The sequence below is a fragment of the Aphelocoma coerulescens genome, unplaced genomic scaffold, assembly GCF_041296385.1.
Source record: "Aphelocoma coerulescens isolate FSJ_1873_10779 unplaced genomic scaffold, UR_Acoe_1.0 HiC_scaffold_471, whole genome shotgun sequence".
NCBI classification, from domain to species: Eukaryota; Metazoa; Chordata; class Aves; order Passeriformes; family Corvidae; genus Aphelocoma; species Aphelocoma coerulescens.
In genome coordinates this window covers 1-20,426 of record NW_027183816.1, presented here as the reverse complement: position 1 = coordinate 20,426, position 20,426 = coordinate 1, and the positions used below count along the sequence as shown (strand labels likewise).

The window sequence follows — 20,426 nt, the reverse complement described above, 5'->3', positions numbered from 1 at the left end:
TGGGGTGTCCCGGGTGGGGTTTTGGCAGGATTTTGGGGGGAATTTGGGGGATTTTGGGGAATTTCGGGTGGTTTTGGGGTGTCCTGGGGGGATTTGGGGTGTCCCGGGTGGGGTTTTGGGGGGATTTTTGGGGGAATTTGAGGGATTTTGGGGAATTTCAGGTGGTTTTGGGGTGTCCCAGGTGGGGTTTTGGGGGGTCCGGGGGGGTTTTGGGGGGATTTCGGGGGGAATTTGGGGGGATTTGGGGGAATTTTGGGTGGTTTTGGGGTGTCCTGGGGGGATTTGGGGTGTCCCGGGTGGGGTTTTGGGGGGATTTTTGGGGGAATTTGAGGGATTTTGGGTGGTTTTGGGGTGTCCTGGGGGAATTTGGGGTGTCCCGGGTGGGGTTTTGGGGGGATTTTGGGGGGAATTTGAGGGATTTTGGGGAATTTCAGGTGGTTTTGGGGTGTCCTGGGGGGATTTGGGGTGTCCCGGGTGGGGTTTTGGGGGGATTTTGGGGGGAATTTGAGGGATTTTGGGGAATTTCGGGTGGTTTTGGGGTGTCCTGGGGGGATTTGGGGTGTCCCGGGTGGGGTTTTGGGGGGATTTTGGGGGGAATTTGAGGGATTTTGGGGAATTTCAGGTGGTTTTGGGGTGTCCCAGGTGGGGTTTTGCGGGGTCCGGGGGGGTTTTGGGGGGATTTCGGGGGATTTTGGGGAATTTGGGAGAATTTCAGGTGGTTTTGGGGTGTCCCAGGTGGGGTTTTGGGGGGATTTTGGGGAATTTCAGGTGGTTTTGGGGTGTCCTGGGGGGCTTTGGGGTGTCCCGGGTGGGGTTTTGGGGGGATTTTTGGGGGAATTTGAGGGATTTTGGGGAATTTCGGGTGGTTTTGGGGTGTCCCAGGTGGGGTTTTGCGGGGTCCGGGGGGGTTTTGGGGGGATTTCGGGGGATTTTGGGGAATTTGGGAGAATTTCAGGTGTTTTTGGGGTGTCCCAGGTGGGGCTTTGGGGTGTCCCGGGTGGGGTTTTGGGGGGATTTTGGGGGGAATTTGGGGGATTTTGGGGAATTTCAGGTGGTTTTGGGGTGTCCCAGGTGGGGTTTTGGGGGGTCTGGGGGGATTTTGGGGGGAATTTGGGGGGAATTTCAGGTGGTTTTGGGGTGTCCCAGGTGGATTTTAGGGATTCCAGGTGGTTTTGGGGTGTCCCAGGTGGGATTTTAGGGAATTTCAGGTGGTTTTGGGGTGTCCTGGGGGGATTTGGGGGGGATTTTAGGGAATTTTAGGTGATTTTGGGATGTCCTAGGTGGGATTTTAGGGAATCCCAGGTGGTTTTGGGGTGTCCCAGGTGGGGTTTTAAGGAATTCCAGGTGGTTTTGGGGTGTCCCAGGTGGATTTTGGGGGGATTTTAGGGAATTTTAGGTGATTTTGGGATGTCCTAGGTGGGATTTTAGGGAATTCCAGGTGGTTTTGGGGAGTCCTGGGGGGTTTTGGGGTGTCCCAGGTGGGGTTTTGGGGGGATTTTGGGGAATTTTATGGAATTCCAGGTGGTTTTGGGGTGTCCCGGGGGGTTTTGGGGTGTCCCAGGTGAGATTTTAGGGAATTCCAGGTGGTTTTGGGGTGTCCCGGGGGGTTTTGGGGTGTCCCAGGTGAGATTTTAGGGAATTCCAGGTGGTTTTGGGGTGTCCCGGGGCGTTTTTGGGGTGCCCTGACCCCCCTTTCCCCAGGTACGTGGGGGAGCTGATTTCGGACGCCGAGGCCGACGTGAGGGAGGACGATTCCTACCTGTTCGACCTGGACAACAAGGTCTGGGATTTTGGGGGGGCTCCTGGGGTTTAGGGGGACCCCAGGGGTCCAGGGGGAGGATCCAGATGGGGAGACCCCAAAATGTTAAAGGGACACCCCAAAATTTGGGACATCAGGTCTACCCCGGTCACCCAATGGGGCTCCCAACGCCCTGTGGGGAAACTGGGAATTTTGGGGGGGGTCCCAGGGGTCTGAGAGGGCTCCAGGGGTCTGGGGGGCACCCTGAAGACCCCAAATGGGCAGGTGGGGGGAACCCCAAAACTTTAGGGACACCCCAAAATTTGGGACATCAGGTCTACCCTGTTCACCCAAAGGGGCTCCAACGCCCTGTGGGGAAACCGGGAATTTTGGGGGGTCCCAGGTATTTTGGGGGGGCTCCAGGGGTCTGGGAGGACTCCAGGGGTCTGGGGGGCCCCCCTGAAGACCCCAAATGTGCAGGTGGGGGGACCCCAAAACTTTAGGGATGACCCCAAAATTTGGGACATCAGGTCTACCCCGTTCACCCAATGGGGCTCCCAACGCCCTGTGGGGAAACCGGGAATTTTTGGGGGTCCCAGGGATTTTGGGGAGGCTCCAGGGGTCTGGGAGGACTCCAGGGGCCTGGGGGGCCCCCTGAAGACCCCAAATGTGCAGGTGGGGGAACCCCAAAATTTTAGGGATGACCCCAAAATTTGGGACATCAGGTCTACCCCGGTCACCCAATGGGGCTCCCAACGCCCTGTGGGGAAACTGGGGATTTTGGGGAGGGGGTCCCAGGGGTCTGAGAGGGCTCCAGGGGTCTGGGGGGCACCCTGAAAACCCCAAATAAGCAGGTGGGGGGACCCCAAAATTTTAGGGATGACCCCAGAATTCGGGACATCAGGTCTACCCTGTTCACCCAATGGGGCTCCCAACGCCCTGTGGGGAAACCGGGAATTTTGGGGGGTCCCAGGGATTTTGGGGGGGCTCCAGGGGTCTGGGAGGGCTCCAGGGGTCTGGGGGGCGCCCTGAAAACCCCAAATGAGCAGGTGGGGGAACCCCAAAACTTTAGGGATGACCCCAAAATTTGGGACATCAGGTCTACCCCGGTCACCCAATGGGGCTCCAACGCCCTGTGGGGAAACCGGGAATTTTGGGGGGTCCCAGGTATTTTGGGGGGGCTCCAGGGGTCTGGGAGGGCTCCAGGGGTCTGGGGGGCGTCCTGAAAACCCCAAATGAACAGGTGGGGGGACCCCAAAACTTTAGGGATGACCCCAAAATTCGGGACATCAGGTCTACCCCGTTCACCCAAAGGGGCTCCAACGCCCTGTGGGGAAACTGGGGATTTTGGGGAGGGGGTCCCAGGGGTCTGAGAGGGCTCCAGGGGTCTGGGGGGCACCCTGAAAACCCCAAATAAGCAGGTGGGGGGACCCCAAAACTTTAGGGATGACCCCAAAATTCGGGACATCAGGTCTACCCCGGTCACCCAATGGGATTCCCGTACCTTGGGGAGGGGTGAATCAGAGGATTTTTGGGAGGGGACCCGAAACTTTTTGGGGAGGGGGTCTCAGGTGATCAGAGGGGTCCGCAGGGACCTGGGGTGGCACCCAGGTGTTCCCCAGCCCCCAGCCGTGAACGTGGGGGGGGAACCCCAAAGCTTAGAAAACGACCCCAAAAATTCCGGACATCAGGTCTACCCCCGCTCATCCCACGGGCTCCCACATCCCCGGAATTTGGGGAGGGGGCTCTGGGTGTCAAGGGGGGGCTTCGGGTGTCTGCGGGCGACACCCAGAGCTTCGAGGGTCCCCAGGTGCGCAGGCGGGGGAGACCCCAAAACTTTACGGAGCCCCCCCCAAAAATCGGGACATCAGGTCTACCCCGGGCTGGGCGTGGCCGGGCTCAGGCCCCGCCCCTATCGCGGCTCTGTCGCGACAGGACGGCGAGGTTTACTGCATCGACGCCCGTTACTATGGCAACGTGAGCCGCTTCATCAACCACCTGTGCGACCCCAACATCATCCCCGTGCGGGTGTTCATGCTGCACCAGGACCTGCGCTTCCCCCGCATCGCCTTCTTCAGCAGCCGCCACATCCGCCCCGGAGAGGAGCTGGGGTCAGCATTTCGGGGCGTTTCGGGGGGATTTCGGGGGGTTTTGGGGAGGTTCAGGGGGGTTTAGGGGGATTTCAGGGGGTTTAGGGGGGTCTGGGAGGGGCTTCCCCCGCATCGCCTCCTTCAGCAGCCGCCACATCCGCCCCGGAGAGGAGCTGGGGTCAGCATTTGGGGGTGTTTCAGGGGGGTTTGGGGGGTTTAGGGGGTTTTGGGGGATTTTAGGGGGTTTTTGGGGGTTTAGGGGGGTCTGGGAGGGGCTTCCCCCGCATCGCCTTCTTCAGCAGCCGCCACATCCGCCCCGGAGAGGAGCTGGGGTCAGCATCTCGGGGGGTTTGGGGGGGATTTCGGGGGGTTTCAGGGGGATTTAGGGGGTTTTGGGGGATTTTAGGGGGTTTTTGGGGGTTTAGGGGTGTTTGGGAGGGGCTTCCCCCGCATCGCCTTCTTCAGCAGCCGCCACATCCGCCCCGGAGAGGAGCTGGGGTCAGCATTTCGGGGGGTTTGGGGGGGATTTCGGGAGGTTTTGGGGAGGTTCAGGGGGGTTTTGGGGGATTTCAGGGGGTTTTTGGGGGTTTAGGGGTGTTTGGGAGGGGCTTCCCCCGCATCGCCTTCTTCAGCAGCCGCCACATCCGCCCCGGAGAGGAGCTGGGGTCAGCATCTCGGGGGGTTTCGGGGGGATTTCGGGGGGTTTCAGGGGGGTTTTGGGGGATTTAGGGGGTTTTTGGGGGATTTTAGGGGGTTTTTGGGGGTTTAGGGGTGTCTGGGAGGGGCTTCCCCCGCATCGCCTTCTTCAGCAGCCGCCACATCCGCCCCGGAGAGGAGCTGGGGTCAGCATTTCGGGTGTTTGGGGGGGATTTTGGGGGGTTTTGGGGAAGTTCAGGGGGGTTTAGGGGGATTTTAGGGGGTTTTTGGGGGATTTTAGGGGGGTCTGGGAGGGGCTTCCCCCGCATCGCCTTCTTCAGCAGCCGCCACATCCGCCCCGGAGAGGAGCTGGGGTCAGCATTTGGGGGCTTTGGGGGGATTTTTGGGGGATTTAGGAAGGTTTTGGGGAGGTTCAGGGGGGTTTTGGGGGTTTTTGGGGGATTTTAGGGGGGTCTGGGAGGGGCTTCCCCCGCATCGCCTCCTTCAGCAGCCGCCACATCCGCCCCGGAGAGGAGCTGGGGTCAGCATTTGGGGGGGTTTGGGGGCTTTTTGGGGGGTTTTGGGGGGGTTTTGGGGCAGCCAGGAGGGTTGGGGGTATTTAGGGGGAGCTGAGATGGGGCTCAGAGGGGCTGGAGGAATATTTAGGGGAGTCCAGGGGGAGCATTTCGGGGGATCTGGGGGCCCCATTTGGGACTCCGGGGACATTTAGGGGAGTCTAGGGGGGGGGGGGGGGGGCTTTTTGTGGGGTCCGGGGGGATTTGGGGGCATTTAGGGGGTTCCAGGCAGGATTTAGGGGGGGGGGTCTGGGGGCCATTTAGGGCCAGCCAGGAGCATCCCCCACCCACTGGGGTGTGACCCCCTAAACCTCCCCTGTGGGGGCTCTGGGGGTGTCCCTGACCCCAAACCCGGGGCTGGGGGGATTTTGGGGTGACCCCTCCCCCCCCCCCCCGGTGTCCCATCCCCCCCCTCCCCCAGGTTCGACTACGGGGACCGTTTTTGGGACATCAAGAGCAAATATTTCCCGTGCCAGTGCGGCTCCGAGAAGTGCAAACACTCGGCCGAGGCGGGCGGGGGGCGCGGGGACCCCCCCGAGCTGCTGCCCCCGCTGCTGGCCCTGCCCCCGCCCTGAGGAACCCCGAAAATGCCCCCCGGAACGGCCCCGAAATCCACCCGGAATGGCCTCAAAAACACCTGAAATGGCCCCGAAATCCACCCGGAATGGCCTCAAATCCAGCTGGAATGGCCCCAAATGCAGCTGGAATGGCCCCAAATGCAGCTGGAATGGCCTCAAATCCACCCAAAATGGTCCCACATGCACCTGAAATGGCTTCAAATCCACCCGAAATGGCCTCAAATCCGCCTGGAATGGCCCCAAATCCACCCGGAACGGCCTCAAATCCGCCTGGAATGGCCTCAAATCCAGCTGGAATGGCCTCAAATCCACCCAAAATGATCCCAAATCCGCCTGAAATGGTCCCAAAACCGCCCGGAATGGTCCCAAATCCACCTGAAATGGCTTCAAAACCACCCAAAATGGCCTCAAATCCGCCTGAAATGGCCTCAAATCCACCCAAAATGGTCCCAAATCTGCCTGAAATGGCCTCAAATCCACACAAAATGGTCCCAAATCCACCCGAAATGGCCTCAAAGCCACCCAAAATGGTCCCAAACCCACCCAAAATGGTCCCAAAACTGCCCGGAATGGCTTCAAAACCACCCAAAATGGCCTCAAATCTGCCTGAAATGGCCTCAAATCCAGCTGGAATGGCCTCAAATCCACCCAAAATGATCCCAAAACTGCCTGAAATGGTCCCAAAACTGCCTGAAATGGCCTCAAATCCACCTGAAATGGTCCCAAATCCACCCAAAATGGTCCCAAATTCACCCGAAATGCCCCAAATCCACCTGAAATGGCCCCCAAACCACCCAAAATGGCCACAAATCCACCTGAAACGGCCCCAAAACCACCTGAAATGGCCTCAAATCCACCCAAAATGGCCTCAAATCCACCCAAAATGGTCCCAAATCCACCCAAAATGGTCCCAAATCCACCCGGAATGGCCCCAAAACCACCTGGAATGGCCTCAAATCCAGCTGGAATGGCCTCAAATCCACCCAAAATGGCTTCAAAGCCGCCTGAAATGGTCCCAAATCCGCCTGAAATGCCCCAAATCCACCCAAAATGGTCCCAAATCCGCCTGAAATGCCCCAAATCCACCCAAAATGGCCCCAAAGCCACCTGGCCTCAAAACCACCTGAAAATGGCCTCAAATCCAGCTGGAATGGCCTCAAAGCCACCCAGAATGGTCCCAAATCCACCCGAAATGCCCCAAATCCACCCAAAATGGCCCCAAATCCACCCGAAATGGTCCCAAACCCACCTGAAATGGTCCCAAAATGGCCTCAAATCCGCCTGAAATGGCCTCAAAACCAGCCGGAATGGTCCCAAATCCATCCGAAACGGCCCCAAATCCAACCGAAACGGCCCCAAACCCACCCAAAATGCCCCAAATCCGCCCCAATTTCGTCCCAATTTCCTCCCCCTCGCCCCACCCCCTTTGGCCCCGCCCCCTCCCTTTGATTGACAGCGGAGTCGAACCAATAAAGAGCCGGGAACGGAAAAGGGGGCGTGGTCTCATCTGTGGGGCGTGGCCACGGGGGCAATAAAGGGGGGGGGAGGGGCCGAACTTTGCCCCCTCAGGACCCCCCAAAACCCCCCCGGAACCCCCAAAAACCCCCCCAGGACCCCCCAAAAACGCCCCAGGACCCCCCAAAATCCCCCCAAAGCCCCCCCCAGGACCCCCCAAAACCCCCCCGGAACCCCCCAAAACCCCCCCGGAACCCCCCAAAAACGCCCCAGGATTCCCAGGATCCTCCCAGGACCCCCCAAAAACGCCCCAGGACCCCCCCCAGAACCCCCCAAAGTCCCCCCAAAACCCCCCCAGGACCCCCCAAAATCGCCCCCAAACCCCCCCAGATCCCCTAAACTCCCCCAAAACCCCCCCAAGACCCCCCAAAATCGCCCCAAAACCCCCCCAGATCCCCCCCAAAACCCCCACAGATCCCCCCAGGACCCCCCAAAACACCCCCAGGACCCCCCCCAAATCCCCCCAAAACCCCTCCAGGACCTCCCAAAATCCCCCCAAAACCCCCCCAGGGCCTCCAACCCCCCCCCCAGGACCCCCCGAAATCCCCCAGGACCCCCCAGAACCCCCCAAAAAACCTCCAGGACCCCCCAAAATCCTCCCAGGACCCCCCAAAATCCCCCCAGGACCCCCCCAAAAAATGCCCAGGACCCCCCAAACCCCTCCAAAACCCCCCAGGACCCCCCCAGGCCCCACCAAACCCCCCCCAGAACCCCCAGACTCATTTCGGGGGGGGGGAGGTGCTTTATTGGCTGTAGCCCCTCCCCCCCCCTCCCCCCCCCAAAAAACGCCCCCTCCCCTTCAGGCCGTGGGGGGGGGGGGAGGGGGGGGGAGGGGGCGCCCCCAAATCCCTGAGTCTGTGGGGGATGGGCGGGGGCGAACCCCCCCCTTCCCACAGCGGGGACCCCCCCCAAAAACACTGACCCGGCCCCTCCCCCCCCCCCAAAAACACTGACCCGGCCCCTCCCCCCCCCCCCCAAAAACACTGACCCGGCCCCTCCCCCCCCCCAGCGAGGGCAAACCCGGGGACCCCCCCGGGGACCCCCAAAAGAACGGGAGGGACCCTATAGAGACCCTATAGAGACCCCAGCCCCCTATGGAGACCCCAACCCCCTATGGAGACCCCATAGAGACCCCAAATCCCCTAAAGAGACCCTATAGAGACCCCAACCCCCTATGGAGACCCCAATCCCCTATAGAGACCCCAAATCCCCTATAGAGACCCTAGAGAGCCCCCAACCCCCTAGAGAGCCCCCCAATCCCCTATAGAGACCCTATAGAGACCCCAACCCCCTAGAGAGCCCCCCAATCCCCTATAGAGACCCTATAGAGACCCCAACCCCCTAGAGAGCCCCCCAATCCCCTATAGAGACCCTATAGAGACCCCAACCCCCTAGAGAGCCCCCCAATCCCCTATAGAGCCCCCAACCCCCTAGAGAGCCCCCCAATCCCCTATAGAGCCCCCAACCCCCTAGAGAGCCCCCCAATCCCCTATAGAGCCCCCAACCCCCTAGAGAGCCCCCCAATCCCCTACAGAGACCCTATAGAGACCCCAACCCCCTAGAGAGCCCCCCAATCCCCTATAGAGACCCTATAGAGACCCCTACCCCCTATAGAGACCCCAAACCCCTATAGAGACCCCATAGAGACCCCCGTCCCCTATAGAGACCCTATAGAGACCCTATGGAGACCCCCAATCCCCTATAGAGACCTCAACCCCCTATGGAGACCCTATAGAGACCCCAATCCCCTATAGAGGCCTAAATCTCCTATAGAGGACCCCCAATCCCCTATAGAGCCCCTATAGAGACCCCCAATCCCCTATAGAGGCCTAAATCCCCTATAGAGACCCCCATCCCCTATAGAGACCCCATAGAGACCCCCAATCCCCTATAGAGACCCCAACCCCCTATAGAGCCCCTATAGAGCCCCAAATCCTTATAAAGACCCTACAGAGACCCCAACCCCCTATAGAGACCCCAACCCCCCTATAGAGACCCAAATCCCCTATAGAGCCCTAAATCCCCTATAGAGACCCCCAATCCCCTACAGAGACCCAATAGAGACCCCAAATCCCCTATAAAGACCCCAACCCCCTATAGAGATCCCAAATCCCCTATAGAGACCCCATAGAGACCCCAACCCCCTATAGAGGCCTAAATCCCCTATAGAGACCCCCAATCCCCTATAGAGACCCCATAGAGACCCCCAATCCCCTATAGAGACCCCAACCCCCTATAGAGGCCTAAATCCCCTATAGAGACCCCCAATCCCCTATAGAGACCCCAACCCCCTATAGAGCCCCTATAGAGCCCCAAATCCTTATAAAGACCCTATAGAGACCCCAACCCCCTATAGAGACCCAAATCCCCTATAGAGACCCTATAGAGACCCCCAATCCCCTATAGAGACCCCATAGAGACCCCAAATCCCCTATAGAGCCCCAAATCCCCTCCACAGACACCAATGCCCTATAGAGACCCTATAGAGACCCCCAATCCCCTATAGAGGCCCCCAATCCCCTATAGAGCCCCAAATCCCCTATAGAGCCCCTATAGAGCCCCAAATCCCCTATAGAGACCCTATAGATCCCCTGGAGACCCCTAAATCACCCCCCAGCCCCACAGATCCCCCACGGTTGCCCCTATAGGTGCCCCATAGGCGCCCCCCAGGTGCCCTATAGGTGCCCTATAGATGCCCCACAGGTGCCCCCATAGGCACCCCCCAGGTGCCCCATAAGTGCCCAATAGATGCCCTATAGATGCCCCACAGGCGCCCCACAGATGCCCTATAGATGCCCCTATAGATGCCCCACAGGCGCCCCTATAGATGCCCTATAGATGCCCCATAGGCACCCCCCAGGTGCCCCATAGGTGCCCCTCACAGTTGTCCCTATAGGTGCCCCATAGACGCCCCACAGTTGCCCCCATAGGCATGCCCCAGGTGCCCAATAGATGCCCCATAGGTGCCCCTCACAGGTGCCCTATAGATACCCCTATAGATGCCCCATAGGCGCCCACAGTTGCCCCTATAGGTGCCCCACAGGCACCCCCCAGCTGCCCCATAGGTGTCCATAGGTGCCCATAGGTGCCCCATAGATGCCCCATAGGCGCCCCACAGGTGCCCATAGGCACCCCATAGGCACCCCATAGGCGCCCCACAGGTGCCCACAGGTGCCCATAGGTGCCCACAGGCGCCCCATAGGCGCCCCATAGATGCCCCACAAGTGCCCACAGGTGCCCATAGATGCCCCACAGGTGCCCATAGGTGCCCACAGGTGCCCACAGGTGCCCATAGATGCCCCACAGGTGCCCACAGGTGTCCATAGGCGCCCCACAGGTGCCCACAGGTGCCCATAGGCGCCCCACAGGCACCCCACAGATGCCCATAGGTGCCCATAGGCGCCCCACAGGTGTCCACAGGTGCCCACAGGTGCCCATAGATGCCCCACAGGTGCCCATAGATGCCCACAGGCGCCCCATAGGTGCCCATAGGCGCCCCACAGGTGCCCATAGGTGCCCATAGGCGCCCCACAGGTGCCCACAGGTGCCCCTAGGTGAGCCAGGGCCGGATGCAGCGCTCGTAGACGCCGCGGTGGCTGTGCCAGGCCGTGTGTGGCACCCCCCGGCACCGCGCAGCCCCCCAGGGCCCCCCGGCCCCACAGCGTCTTCAGCCCGAACGTGTCCTGCACGAACACCTGGGGGGGAAAGACCCGTCAGGGACCCCAAAATCCACTCTGGGACCCCCAAAAACCTCATCAGGGACCCCAAAAACGGCACCGGGGACCCCAAAAACGGCACCGGGGACCCCAAAAACCCCATCGGGGACCCCGAAAACCCCATCAGGGACTCCGAAAGACCCGTCAGGGACCCCAAAATCCACTCTGGGACCCCCAAAAACCTCATCAGGGACCCCAAAAACGGCACCGGGGACCCCAAAAACGGCACCGGGGACCCCAAAATCCACTCTGGGACCCCCAAAAACCTCATCAGGGACCCCAAAAAACGGCATCGGGGACCCCAAAAACCCCATCAGGGACCTCAAAAATGGCATCGGGGACCCCAAAAATGGCACCGGGGACCCCAAAAATGGCACCGGGGACCCCGAAAACCCCATCAGGGACCCCAAAAACCCCATCAGGGACCCCAAAATCCACTCTGGGACCCCCAAAAACGGCACCAGGGACCCCGAAAATGGCATCAGGGACCCCAAAAACGGCACCGGGGACCCCAAAAACCCCATCAGGGACCCCAAAATCCACTCAGGGACCCCAAAACCGGCACCGGGGACCCCAAAAACGGCACCGGGGACCCCAAAATCCACTCTGGGACCCCCAAAAACGGCACCGGGGACCCCAAAAACGGCACCGGGGACCCCAAAATCCACTCTGGGACCCCCAAAAACGGCACCGGGGACCCCAAAAACGGCACCGGGGACCCCAAAATCCACTCTGGGACCCCCAAAAACCTCATCAGGGACCCCAAAAATGGCACCGGGGGACCCCGAAAAACCCCATCGGGGACCCCAAAAAACCCCCTCCCCACCCCAAAATCTGGGGTCCCACACCCCAAATCTGGGGTCCCACCCCAAAATCGGGGTCCCAGACCCCAAATCCGGGGCTCCCACCCCAAATCCGGGGGTCCCACACCCCAAAATCTGGGGGTCCCACCCCAAAATCCGGGGGTCCCACCCCAAATCCGGGATCCCACCCCCAAAATCGGGGGTCTCACCCCAAATCCGGGATCCCACCCCAAAATCGGGGTCCCAGACCCCAAATCCGGGGCTCCCACCCGAAAATCGGGGTCCCCACACCCCAAATCCGGGGGTCCCAGACAGACCCCAAATCCGGGGGTCCCACCCCCCCAAATCTGGGGGTCCCACCCCAAATCCGGGGGTCCCACCCCCCAAAATCCGGGATCCCACCCCAAATTCCGGGGTCCCACCCCAAAATCGGGGGTCCCACCCCAAATCCGGGGGTCCACCCCCCAAATCCGGAGCTCCCCACCCCAAAATTGGGGGTCCCACCCCAAAATCGGGGGTCCCACCCCAAATCCGGGGGTCCCACCCCCCAAATCCGGAGCTCCCACCCCAAAATTGGGGGTCCCACCCCAAAATCTGGGGGGTCCCACCCCCAAAATCTGGAATCCCACCCCAATTCCGGGGTCACACCCCCAAAATCCGGGGTCCCACACCCCAAATCTGGGGGTCCCACCCCAAAATCGGGGTCCCACACCCCAAAACCGGGGGTCCCACCCCAAAATCGGGGTCCCACACCCCAAAACCGGGGGTCCCACCCCCCAAAATCGGGGGTCCCACCCCAAAATCGGGGGTCCCACCCCAAAATCAGGGTCCCACCCCCCAAAATCGGGGGGTCCCACCCCAAATCCGGGGGTCCCACCCCAAAATCCGGGGGTCCCACCCCAAATCCGGGATCCAACCCCAAAATCGGTGTCCCACACCCCAAAATCCGGGGGTCCCACCCCCCAAATCTGGGGTCCCAGACCCCAAAATCGGGGTCCCACCCCAAATCTGGGATCCCACCCCCCAAATCTGGGGGTCCCAACCCAAATTCGGGGGTCCCACCCCCCAAATTCGGGGGTCCCACCCCCCAAAATCGGGGGTCCCACCCCCCAAATCCGGGGCGCCCCTCACCGGCTGCGCCTCCATGTCCCGCACGGTCTCGTTGGCGTCGTAGAACCCAAAAAGGCTTCGGGGGGGGGGAAATGGGGGGGTCAGGGGGGACCCCAAAATTCGGGGAGACCCCAAAAGGTCCCGGGGGGGGATTTGGGGGGATTTTGGGGGGGTTTTGGGGGGGATTTGGGGGGGATTTTGGGGGGGTTTCGGGGGGGATTTGGGGGGATTTTGGGGGGGGGTTTTGGGGGAGGATTTGGGAGGATTTGGGGGGGATTTGGGGGAGATTTGGGGAGGATTCGGGGGCTTTGGGGGGGATTTGGGGGGGATTTGGGGGAGGATTTTGGGGGAATTTTGGGGAATTTGGGGGGATTTTGGGAGGATTGGGGGGGATTTTGGGGGGATTTTGGGGGAATTTGGGGTGATTTGGGGGAATTTGGGGAGGGATTTTTGGGGCCAGGATTTGGAAACATTTTGTGGGCAGTTTGGGAAGGATTTTGGGGTGATTTTGGGGTGATTTGGGGGGATTTGGGGTGATTTGGGGGGATTTGGGGAGGGATTTTTTGGGTCGGGATTCAGACACATTTTGTGGCCAATTTGGGAAGGATTTTGGGGAGGATTTGGCGGGGGGGTTTGGGGGAGGATTTGGGGGGATTTTGGGGGATTTGGGGGGATTTTGGGGAGGGATTTTTGGGTCGGGATTCAGACACTTTGTGGCCGGTTTGGGGGTGATTTTGGGGTGATTTTGGGGGGATTTGGGGGCATTTGGGGAGGGATTTTTGGGGTCAGGATTCAGACACATTTTGTGGGCAGTTTGGGGGTGATTTTGGGGTGATTTTGGGGGAATTTGGGGTGATTTTGGGGCACTTTGGGGAGGGATTTTGGGGTCGGGATTCAGACACGTTTTGTGGGCAGTTTGGGAAGGATTTTGGGGTGATTTTGGGGTGATTTGGGGGGATTTGGGGTGATTTGGGGGGATTTGGGGAGGGATTTTTGGGTCGGGATTCAGACACATTTTGTGGCCAATTTGGGAAGGATTTTGGGGAGGATTTGGCGGGGGGGTTTGGGGGAGGATTTGGGGGGATTTTGGGGGATTTGGGGGGATTTTGGGGAGGGATTTTTGGGTCGGGATTCAGACACTTTGTGGCCGGTTTGGGGGTGATTTTGGGGTGATTTTGGGGGGATTTGGGGGCATTTGGGGAGGGATTTTTGGGGTCAGGATTCAGACACATTTTGTGGGCAGTTTGGGGGTGATTTTGGGGTGATTTTGGGGGAATTTGGGGTGATTTTGGGGCACTTTGGGGAGGGATTTTGGGGTCGGGATTCAGACACGTTTTGGGGGTGGTTTGGGAAGGATTTTGGGGGGATTTTGGGGGGATTTTGGGGGGATTTGGGGGGGATTTGGGGGCATTTGGGGGGGGATTTTTGGGCCGGGATTCAGACACATTTTGTGGCCAATTTGGGAAGGATTTTGGGGGGATTTTGGGGTGATTTTGGGGGATTTGGGGGGATTTGGGGAGGGATTTTTGGGGCCAGGATTCAGACACATTTTGTGGCCGGTTTGGGAAGGATTTTGGGGTGATTTTGGGGTGATTTTGGGGGATTTGGGGTGATTTGGGGAGGGATTTTTGGGGCCAGGATTCAGACACATTATGTGGCCGGTTTGGGGGTGATTTTGGGGTGATTTTGGGGGGATTTTGGGGGGATTTTGGGGGGATTTGGGGGCATTTGGGGAGGGATTTTTGGGGTCAGGATTCAGACACATTTTGTGGGCAGTTTGGGGGTGATTTTGGGGTGATTTTGGGGGAATTTGGGGTGATTTTGGGGCACTTTGGGGAGGGATTTTGGGGTCGGGATTCAGACACGTTTTGTGGGCAGTTTGGGAAGGATTTGGGGGGGATTTTGGGGGGATTTGGGAGGATTCGGGGAGGGATTTTTGGGGTCGGGATTCAGACACATTTTGTGGCCAATTTGGGAAGGATTTTGGGGGGATTTTGGGGAATTTGGGGTGATTTTGGGGCACTTTGGGGAGGGATTTTGGGGTCGGGATTCAGACACGTTTTGGGGGTGGTTTGGGAAGGATTTTGGGGGGATTTGGGGGGGATTTGGGGGCATTTGGGGAGGGATTTTTGGGCCGGGATTCAGACACATTTTGTGGCCAATTTGGGAAGGATTTTGGGGTGATTTTGGGGTGATTTTGGGGGGATTTGGGGGGATTTGGGGAGGGATTTTTGGGGCCAGGATTCAGACACATTTTGGGGGTGGTTTGGGAAGGATTTTGGGGTGATTTTGGCGGGGATTTGGGGAGGGATTTTTGGGTCGGGATTCAGACACTTTGTGGCCGGTTTGGGGGTGATTTTGGGGTGATTTTGGGGTGATTTTGGGGGATTTGGGGTCCCACCTGGACTGCCAGGGGGTGATGACGCCGTCGTCGGGGCCCCCGATCAGCACCAGGCGCTGGATCCGCAGCAGGTTCCGCTTCACACTCTGCGGGAAAGGGGCGGATTTGGGGCCGTTTGGGGGATTTTCGGGGCCGTTTTGGGGTTTTTGGGACCGTTTGGGGATTTTTGGGGCCATTTCCCATTTTTTTGGGCCGTTTCAGGCTTTTTTGGGGCCATTTCGGGCTTTTTCGGGGCCATTTTGGGGTTTTCGGGGCCATTTCGGGCTTCTTTGGGGCCGTTTTGGGCTTTTTTCGGGGCTATTTTGGGTTTTTTCGGGGCCGTTTTGGGGTTTCTCGGGGCCGTTTCGGGGATTTTGGGGCCATTTCCCATTTTTTTGGGGCCATTTCCCATTTTTTTGGGGCAGTTTCGGGCTTTTTTGGGGCCGTTTCGGGTTTTTTTGTGGCTGTTTTTGGGGTTTTTTGGGGCTATTTCGGGCTTTTTTGGGACCGTTTCGGGCTTTTTGGGGGCCATTTCCCATTTTTTTGGGGGTCATTTCGGGCTTTTTTGGGGCTGTTTTGGGCTTTTTTGGGGCCGTTTCGGGGTGTTCTGGAGCCGTTTCAGGGGTTTTTGGGGCCCTTTCGGGCATTTTGGGCGTTTTGTAGCCGTTTTGGGGTTTTGGGGGCGTCTTGGGCCGTTTTGGGGTGTTTCAGGTTTTTTTGGGGTGTTTCGGGGCCGTTTCGGGGCCGTTTCGGGGCCATTTCAGGCGTTTTGGGGCCGTTTCGGGGCTTTTTTGGGGCTGTTTCAGGGCTATCTTGGGCTTTTTTTTGGGGCCGTTTCGGGGCTATTTTGGGCTGTTTCGGGGGCCGTTTCGGGGTTTTTTGGGGCGTTTTGGGGTTTTTCGGGGTGTTTTGGGGCCGTTTCGGGGCCGTTTCGGGGCGTTTTGGGGCCGTTTTGGGGCTATTTTGGGCCGTTTCGGGGCCGTTTCGGGGCTTTTTGGGGCCTTTTGGGGTTTTTCGGGGTGTTTTGGGGCCATTTTGAGGCCATTTTGGGCTGTTTCGGGGCCGTTTCGGGGGAATTTCGGGCCGTTTTGGGGTTTTTCGGGGTGTTTTGGGGCCGTTTCGGGGCCGTTTCGGGGTTTTTGGGGCCGTTTCGGGGCCATTTCAGGGCATTTTGGGGCCGTTTCGGGGCTTTTTTGGGGCTGTTTCAGGGCTATCTTGGGCTTTTTTTGGGGCCGTTTCGGGGCTATTTTGGGCTGTTTCGGGGCCCTTTCGGGGTTTTTTGGGGCGTTTTGGGGTTTTTCGGGGTGTTTTGGGGCCGTTTCGGAATTTTTTGGGGCATTTTGGGTTTTTCGGGGCGTTTTGAGGCGTTTCGGGGCCGTTTCGGGGCATTTCGGGCCGTTTTGGGGTTTTTCGGGGTGTTTTGGGGCCGTTTCGGGGTTTTTCGGGGCGTTTGGGGTTTTTCGGGGTGTTTTGGGGCCGTTTCGGGGCATTTCGGGCCGTTTTGGGGTTTTCCAGGGTGTTTTGGGGCCATTTTGAGGCCATTTTGGGCTGTTTCGGGGCCGTTTCGGGGTTTTTTGGGGCGTTTTGGGGTTTTTCAGGGTGTTTTGGGGCCGTTTCGGAATTTTTTGGGGCATTTTGGGGTTTTTCGGGGTGTTTTGGGGCCGTTTCGGGGCCGTTTCGGGGCATTTTGGGCCGTTTTGGGGTTTTCCAGGGTGTTTTGGGGCCATTTTGAGGCCATTTTGGGCCGTTTCGGGGCCGTTTCGGGGCATTTCGGGCCGTTTCGGGGTTTTTCGGGGTGCTTTGGGGCCGTTTCGGGCCGTTTCGGGGTTTTTGGGGCCGTTTGGGGGCGTTTTGGGGCTCACCAGAGGCGTTGGGGTGCAGCCGCTCGTCGTTGAGCAGCGCCAGGAAGTCGCTGCTGTTCAGGTACAGCTCCCGGTGGTGGGGGTCTGCGGGGGGGGGGATTTGGGGGGATTTGGGGTTCAGAGACCCCCAAAAGTCACCCCCAGCCCGGGGTTTGGGGTTGGGGGTTTTGGGGAGGGGGAGATGGGGGATGGGGGGGAGGTTTTGGGGGTCTCAGGGGTTGGTTTGGGGGGGTTTAAGGGGTTTTGGGGGGGTTTGGGGAGGGTTTTGGGGGTCCCAGGGGTGTTTTGGGGGGGTTTAGGGGGTTTTGGGGAGGGTTTTGGGGGTCCCAGGGGTGTTTTGGGGGGGTTTAGGGGGTTTTGGGGAGGGTTTTGGGGGGTCCCAGGGTTGTTTTGAGGGGGTCTTGGGAGTCCCGGGGTTGTTTTGGGGAGGGTTTGGGGGTCCCAGGGTTGTTTTGGGGAGGGTTTGGGGGGGTTTAGGGGGTTTTGGGGAGGGTTTGGGGGTCCCGGGGTTGTTTTGGGGAGGGTTTGGGGGGGGTTTAGGGGGTTTTGGGGAGGGGTTTTGGGGGTCCCAGGGGTGTTTTGGGGGGTTTAGGGGGTTTTGGGAGGGTTTTGGGGGGTCCCGGGGTTGTTTTGAGGGGTCTTGGGGGTCCGGGGTTGTTTTGGGGAGGGTTTGGGGGGTCCCAGGGTTGTTTTGGGGAGGGTTTTGGGGGTCCCAGGGGTTGTTTTGGGGGGGTTTTGGGGGGGTTTAGGGGGTTTTGGGGAGGGTTTTGGGGGTCCCAGGGGTTGTTTTGGGGGGTTTTGGGGGGGGTTTAGGGGGTTTTGGGGAGGGTTTGGGGGTCCCAGGGTTGTTTTGGGGAGGGTTTGGGGGTGGGGGGTTTAGGGGGTTTTGGGGAGGGTTTTGGGGGTCCCAGGGGTTGTTTTGGGGAGGGTTTGGGGGTCCCAGGGGTTGTTTTGGGGGGTTTTGGGGGTGTTTAGGGGGTTTTGGGAAGGGGTTTTGGGGGTCCCGGGTTGTTTTGGGGGTCCCGTGGTTGTTTTGGGGGGGTTTAGGAGATTTTGGGGAGAGTTTAGGGGGTCCCAGGGGATATTTTGAGAGGGTTTTGGGGGTCCCGGGGTTGTTTTGGGGGTCCCAGGGGTGTTTTGGGGGGGTTTTGGGGAGGGTTTTGGGGGGTCCCGGGGTTGTTTTGAGGGGGTCTTGGGGGTCCCAGGGATGGTTTTTGGGGGTTTTTGGGGGTCCCAGGGTTGGTTTTGGGGGCTTGGGGGTCTCAGGGATGGTTTTGGGGGTTTTTGTGGGTCCCAGGATTGGTTTTGGGGGTTTTTAGGGGTTTTTGGAGGTCCCAGGGTTGGTTTTTTGGGGTTTTTGGGAGTCCCAGGGTTGGTTTTTAGGGGCTTTTAGGGGTTTTGTGGGTCCCAGGGTTGGTTTTAGGGATTTTTAGGGGTTTTTAGGGGTCCCAGGGTTGTTTTTGGGGGGTTTTTAGGGGTCCCAGGATTGGTTTTGGGGGGTTTTGTGGGTCCCAGATTTGGTTTTAGGGGTTTTTAGGGATTTTTAGGGGTCCCAGGGTTGTTTTTTGGGGGTTTTTAGGGGTTTTTGGAGGTCCCAGGGGTGTTTTTTGGGGGTTTTTAGGGGTGCCAGGATTGTTTTTTGGGGGGGTTTAGGGGTCCCAGGGTTGTTTTTAGGGGTGCCAGGGTTGTTTTTTGGGGGTCCCAGGGTTGGTTTTAGGGATTTTTAGGGGTCCCAGGGTTGGTTTTAGGGGTTTTTAGGGGTCCCAGGGTTGGTTTTAGGGGTTTTTAGGGGTGCCAGGGTTGGTTTTTGGGGGGTCCCAGGGTTGGTTTTAGGGATTTTTAGGGGTCCCAGGGTTGGTTTTTGGGGTTTTTAGGGGTGCCAGGATTGGTTTTAGGGGGTTTTAGGGGTGCCAGGGTTGTTTTTTGGGGGTCCCAGGGTTGGTTTTAGGGGTTTTTAGGGGTTTTTAGGGGTCCCACGGTTGGTTTTAGGGGTCCCAGGGTTGGTTTTAGGGGTTTTTAGGGGTCCCACGGTTGGTTTTAGGGGTCCCAGGGTTGGTTTTAGGGGTTTTTAGGGGTGCCAGGGTTGTTTTTTTGGGGGTTTCGGGGGGTTTTTGGGGTCGGACCGTTCCAGTAGTTGCAGATGGAGACGCCCTGGCCCAGGGGGGTGTAGCACAGGCGGTAGAGGTTGGATTTCATGTGCCGGGGGAAAAGCCACTTCAGGTAATCGGTGTCTGCCCCCAAAAGAGCCGGGACCCCCCCCCAAAATCAGCCGGGGACCCCTCCCCAAACCTCGCTCAGCCTCCTCGGGAATCCCCGAAATCCCACCCGGAACCCCCCGGTGCTGCCGGAAAACCTCCCTCGAAAAAAAGGAAAAAAACCCGAAAAAACGCCAAAAAAAACCCAAAAAAACCCACCAAAAAACCACCAAAATACACCAAAAAAACCCAAAAACAACCCCTAAAAACCCCAAAATAAAACCAAAAGAAACCCCCAAAAAAACCCAAAAAAAACCAAAAAATCTCCTCAAAAAACCCAAAAAAAGCCTCCTAAAAAACCCCAAAACAGCCCCAAAAAAAAACCAAAAAAAAAAAACCCCAAAAAATGCAAAAAAACCCAAAAAAAACCCAATAAACCCCCCCAAAAAAAAACCCAAAAAACCCCCAACCCCCCCCCAAATCCCCCTGGGACCCCCCGAATCCTCCCCAAATCCCCCCAGGACCCCATAGGGACCCTCCAGGATCCCCCAAACCGCCCCAGGACCCCCCGAATCCTCCCCAAATCCCCCCGGGACCCCCAGGACCCCCCCTCACTCTCCCAGACCTCCACAAATCCTCCCCAAACCCCCCCGGGACCCCCCCAAATCCTCCCCAAATTCCCCAGGACCCCCCCTCACCCTCCCAGACCTCCACAAATCCTCCCCAAATTTCCCCAGGACCCCCCAAATCCTCCCCAAACCCCCCCCCAGGACCCCCCGGGACCCCCCCAAATCCCCCCAAACCCCCACAGGTTCCCCCGAACCCTCCCCCAAATCCCCCTGAGACCCCCCCAACCCCCCCCAGGACCCCCCAAATCCCCCCAGGACCCCCCAAATCCTCCCCAAATCCCCCAGGACCCCTCCAGGACCCCCCAAACTGCCCCCAGACCCCCCAAATCCTCCCCAAACCCTCCCAGGACCTCCCGAACCCTCCCCAAATCCCCCCCGGGACCCCCCAAATCCTCCCCAAATCCCCCCCAGGACCCCCCAAATCCCCCCAAATCCCCCCAGGACCCCCCCAAACCCCCCCAAACCCCACAGGTTCCCCGAACCCTCCCCAAATCCCCCTGAGACCCCCCAACCTCCCCCCAGGACCCCCCCAAACCCCCCCAGGACCCTCCAGGACCCCCTGGGACCCCCAAATCCTCCCCAAACCCCCCCAGGACCCC

At 59.1% G+C, this 20,426-nt stretch overlaps 2 protein-coding genes across 2 annotated transcripts in view; one reads left to right on the top strand and one right to left on the bottom strand.

Annotated features, from left to right (window-relative positions):
* The window catches only part of EHMT2 (euchromatic histone lysine methyltransferase 2), a gene marked incomplete at its 5' end in the record, with an annotated part of 43,542 nt that extends 36,401 nt beyond the window's left edge, over positions 1-7,141 (top strand). The window contains 3 exons of the mRNA XM_068999580.1: positions 1,702-1,780; positions 3,674-3,849; positions 5,461-7,141. Coding sequence (XP_068855681.1) covers positions 1,702-1,780; positions 3,674-3,849; positions 5,461-5,614 — 409 coding nt within the window. The remainder of the gene's footprint in view (positions 1-1,701; positions 1,781-3,673; positions 3,850-5,460) is intronic.
* Positions 7,142-10,469: 3,328 nt separating this feature from the next.
* On the bottom strand, positions 10,470-19,234 carry LOC138101790 (lysosomal thioesterase PPT2-like; the record flags this gene model as incomplete). The annotated part of the gene is given in 6 exon segments (XM_068999578.1): positions 10,470-10,754; positions 10,756-10,827; positions 12,783-12,837; positions 15,163-15,246; positions 17,000-17,087; positions 19,127-19,234. Coding segments are annotated over 6 exon segments (479 nt in total), but the record flags the coding sequence as incomplete, so codon positions are not given.
* Positions 19,235-20,426: the final 1,192 nt, after the last annotated feature.